Here is a 4,377-nt window from a genome sequence, read left to right on the forward strand (position 1 = left end):
CCAGAAGGAAATATTTTTTATATTTTCTCATGGAGAGATATTCTGGTCAAAAGATCCAGAATCCAAGGAACAGAAAGTGGTTTAAAGTGTTGCGTTTTTCAGTGAGGTGAATTCTGCAGAAGGAGGCTGTCATTTTGTTTCGGTTATCCCGACCTTACTACCCGAGTGGCATCACCCACCAGTTCTTTGTCCCCATTTCCCCAAGAGGATGATGGGGAGGAGATGGAATTGCAGGAATGCACAAGCTCAATTCAATCTTTACTCTCCTATAGCCTAGCTTATTTTTCTTTCATTCCCCTTAATATAGGTAGGATTGATTTTTCCAGTGACATAAGCTTTGAATTTTATCTTGCTCAGTAATACATCATGAATCTCAGTTAAACAGAAGTGGTTAAGGATTAGCCCATCACCACATCTCAGTGGAAAGGGAACACATATTTGGTCTACATTTTCTCTGTTATTGAAAATATTTTCTATTTTTCTGTTTTTCAAAATCTGCCCTCATTTAACTACTTCCATCCCACAATAGTAAGAGTCAGAATTGGTTCTGTGTTTATTTCAGATTTTAATATTTCATTCATTATGGATTTTTGCATTCATTTTTAAAAACACTGCATTAAAATCTTATTCATCTTGATTACTGTGTTGTTTTCTTAATTTTTTAAAATAGTTTTGGTATTCCCTTAAATTCTGCCTCACTTGCTACACTATTTCCAGCACTGTTCAGAAAGATTTTCTTTTTAGCAACTATGGCCTTCCTTTAAAAACCGGAAGTTAATTTCCTTTGAATCTGGCCTTTGGGTGCTCAAATTTCTATAAAATGCCTGTTTAGAGACTTTAAGTTAGTGGTACCTTATACTGTCAACTTTTTCTTCTCCACGGTAAATTACCCACTGTGTTCACCTTTTCTTCTCAGTAGTCCTCTCTGCAGCCTCATTAGAAAGTTCCATTTTGGCAAAGAATTTAACAATTTTGCTTTGTGTTTAGAAGGGAATAATTAAGAAGAAAATCTTGATTATATGGAGAACATAAAAAGAAAATTAATTTAATTCACTACTCAGAAAAAATATTTTTAATGTTATGTTTACTTTCAGACTTTTTCAAAAGCATGTGTGCTGTTGAATGTGTTTCATTCTGTTGTTAATTCCTTTTCTTTTTACAAAATTTGATCTACTTATCTATTTATGTATCTAGCTTTCTATTGTATCTTTCCATATCAGCCCTTTTTAGACATATAATGGCTGTTTGGTTGCCAGCAGATGGATATAACTTATTTAATCATACATTATTTTTGGTACTCATTATTGTAAATAATATCGTAAAAGCTTTTGGTATATCCAGGTGCTTATCTCTGATAATTTCCTTAAAATAAATAATTGGAAGTAGAAATGTAAAGCCAAGGAAAATGGACATGCATTGACACTAATATGCTAGTATTTCATATCCTTGTTTAGACACTTCCAAATTTTTCTAGTTTTCACATAGTTTTTCAGCTTTTCCAAGTTTTTCCTAATATAATCTCATTCTCAGAGTGAAGCAAATGCATTAATTATTTTTAATAAAAGCAAAACAAAAATATCTTATTCCTCATCTGTTTTGTAGTCTTGACATTTCTCAGGCCTTCATGATGCAGAACAAGTTACACTGGCTTTAAAACTAAAAGTGTGGATCTAAGGACTTAATAATTGTGGCTAAATCACCTAATGCTATGTGTCTTTAGCTTCCCCATCTGCAAAATGGAGGTAATTCTTACCTAACATATGAGATTGCTAAGCTGTTAAATAATATTGGTAAAAATTCTCTATAAACTAAAAAGTGACATAAGGGACTATTATTATTGATATTATTGTTATTAAACATTTTTATTAGTGAAAACTTTCTGAGTTACTGGGGTAACTCCCCAGTAGGAAATAGTTGTGCAAACTAGCTTCCCTAAGAAACCTGTTCATAATTCTGAAGGCGTCAGAAAAGAGAATTCAGAGTCTAGCAGTAAGTCAAACTGCCTGTGAAAATCCAAATCCAAACATAAGGCAGAAAACACACAGAAATACACACTGTCCGCAAAAACCAGCTACACTGCAGCACTGAGCAACTGAGCTACACTACAGACAGCTGGGGTCGATAGGTCGTATTTAGTGCTGGCCAAGAGGAGTCTTGGAGAAGGCAATGGCAACCCCCTCCAGTACTCTTGCCTGGAAAATCCCATGGATGGAGGGGCCCGGTGGGCTGCAGTCCATGGGGTCGCTAGAAGTCGGACACGACTGAGCAACTTCACTTTATTTTTTCACTTTCATGCATTGGAGAAGGAAATGGCAACCCACTCCAGTGTTCTTGCCTGGAGAATCCCAGGGACAGGGGAGCCTGGTGGGCTGCCGTCTATGGGGTCGCACAGAGTCGGACACGACTGAAGCGACTTAGCAGCAGCAGCAGCAAGAGAAGTCTTGGAAAATAAAGAAAGTAAAGTGGCTTGTTAACAAAAACGTGTATGTGGCGGGGGTGGGGGTGGGGTCAGGGGCCATAAGATTGGAAGCTATTGAATGATTTGTGAAAAGGGTTCATGAAAGATGCAAACAAGTGGGACAAGGAGAAAGCAAACACTTACGTCTTGTTGGAGCAGAGAGCGTTGTCTTGTTTGGCAACTTAACAGGGAAGATACTTGGGAAAATGGTAAAATTGTGCCTTAAACAACAGAGGAAGAGTTGTGGGCAAAGTTAGAACATTTATTTTAAGTTAAAAAAAAATTTGAAACTGTAATCCAAAGAAAATCTTTCCAAATTTAACTACACATTCCCTATTTCTCCAGCCTCCATTTATCCCAACGTCTATGTTTCTAACACACCAGGAAATCTTTTCCACATTTGACCCAGCCTTCCTTCCTTCTATCTCGTCCCATCTCCATTCATTCTTTTGTATAAGTCTCCATACATGAAATTGTTTCCTGATTGTGTTTTTCTATCTTTTACCTATAGGTGAACAGCAGTCCCCATTAACCAGGCATCCATCAGGAGCAGATCCTAATGATTTCCTTGCCTTTGTGTTCTCCTGCTCAGAGCGCTGGGTGCTGATGTGTTCTGACTACTTGTCCTAAGTCTCTTGGAATTTATCGATGAAGACAGAGAACTACACAGGGGTGAGGGAATTTATTTTCCAGGGTTTTACCAGTTTTCATGAACACAAGCTCACCCTCTTTGTGGTTTTCCTTACCTTGTACCTTTTAACCTTGTCTGGCAATGTCATCATTGTGACAATTATCAGCATTGATCGACACCTTCACACCCCCATGTACTTCTTCCTTACTGCGCTTTCCACTTCAGAGACTTTGTACACATTGGTCATTGTACCTCGGATGCTATCCAGTCTTGTAGGCCTGAGCCAACCCATCTCCTTGGCTGGCTGTGCCACCCAGATGTTCTTTTTTATCACTTTGGCCATCAACAACTGCTTTCTGCTCACAGCGATGGGATATGACCGCTATGTGGCCATCTGCAACCCCTTGAGGTACATGATCATCATGAACAAGAGGGTATGTGCCCAGCTGGTATGGGGGGCCTGCAGCATTGGGTTGTTTGTGGCCACAATTCAGATTTCCTCTGTGTTCAGGCTGCCCTTTTGTTACAGAAAGGTGGCCCATTATTTCTGTGATATCCGCCCGGTTATGAAACTCTCCTGTGCCAACACCACTATACATGACATAATTAATTTCCTTATCAGCTCACTCGTCATTGTGGTGCCCATGGTTCTGGTCTTCATCTCGTATGTCCTCATCATCTCCACCATCCTCAAGATTGCTTCTGCTGAGGGCCGGAAGAAGGCTTTTGCAACCTGTGCCTCCCACCTCACTGTGGTCATTGTCCATTATGGCTGTGCCTCTATCGCCTACCTCAAGCCCAAGTCAGAGAACATGAGGGATCAGGACCAGCTGATTTCAGTGACTTACACAGTTTCCACTCCTCTCCTTAATCCTGTGGTGTACACTCTAAGGAACAAAGAGGTCAAGGATGCCCTTTGCCGTGCTATTGGCAAAAACCTCTTGCTTAGAATCTTTGGTAGTTTGATATATAGCCTGTCATATTCTGGGTATTTTTGTAATCACACACACACAAAATTGATCCTATCATTCTTCCTTTACCTAGACAGAGTTGCACAATTTGGTGGCAAGCCTAAATTAAAGAATTAAGAGTTTCCCTGACTTGAGTTTTGTTTTTAACATCATTCTCCCATACTCTCTGTTCATCTGAGAGGTTACCACCAGGGACATGGTCAGGTGCTGCTCACCAGGTGGAAAGCTGGTAGGGAACAATAAGCAAGAGGGAGGCTGATTGTTTCCACTTTGTTAATGGCAGAAAAGTGGGCTGTGTAACACCTGCTTGAAGCAAT

General features: G+C 39.6%; 1 protein-coding gene across 1 annotated transcript; it reads left to right on the plus strand.

Annotated features, from left to right (window-relative positions):
- Positions 1-3,079: 3,079 nt before the first annotated feature.
- Positions 3,080-4,177, plus strand: OR10J2 (olfactory receptor family 10 subfamily J member 2). The gene has a single exon (XM_002685903.6). It carries the CDS (start codon positions 3,107-3,109, stop codon positions 4,175-4,177), a length of 1,071 nt encoding a protein of 356 aa, XP_002685949.1. The 5' UTR covers positions 3,080-3,106.
- The last annotated feature ends 200 nt before the right edge of the window (positions 4,178-4,377 follow it).

This window comes from Bos taurus, chromosome 3 (assembly GCF_002263795.3).
Source record: "Bos taurus isolate L1 Dominette 01449 registration number 42190680 breed Hereford chromosome 3, ARS-UCD2.0, whole genome shotgun sequence".
NCBI lineage: Eukaryota > Metazoa > Chordata > Mammalia > Artiodactyla > Bovidae > Bos > Bos taurus.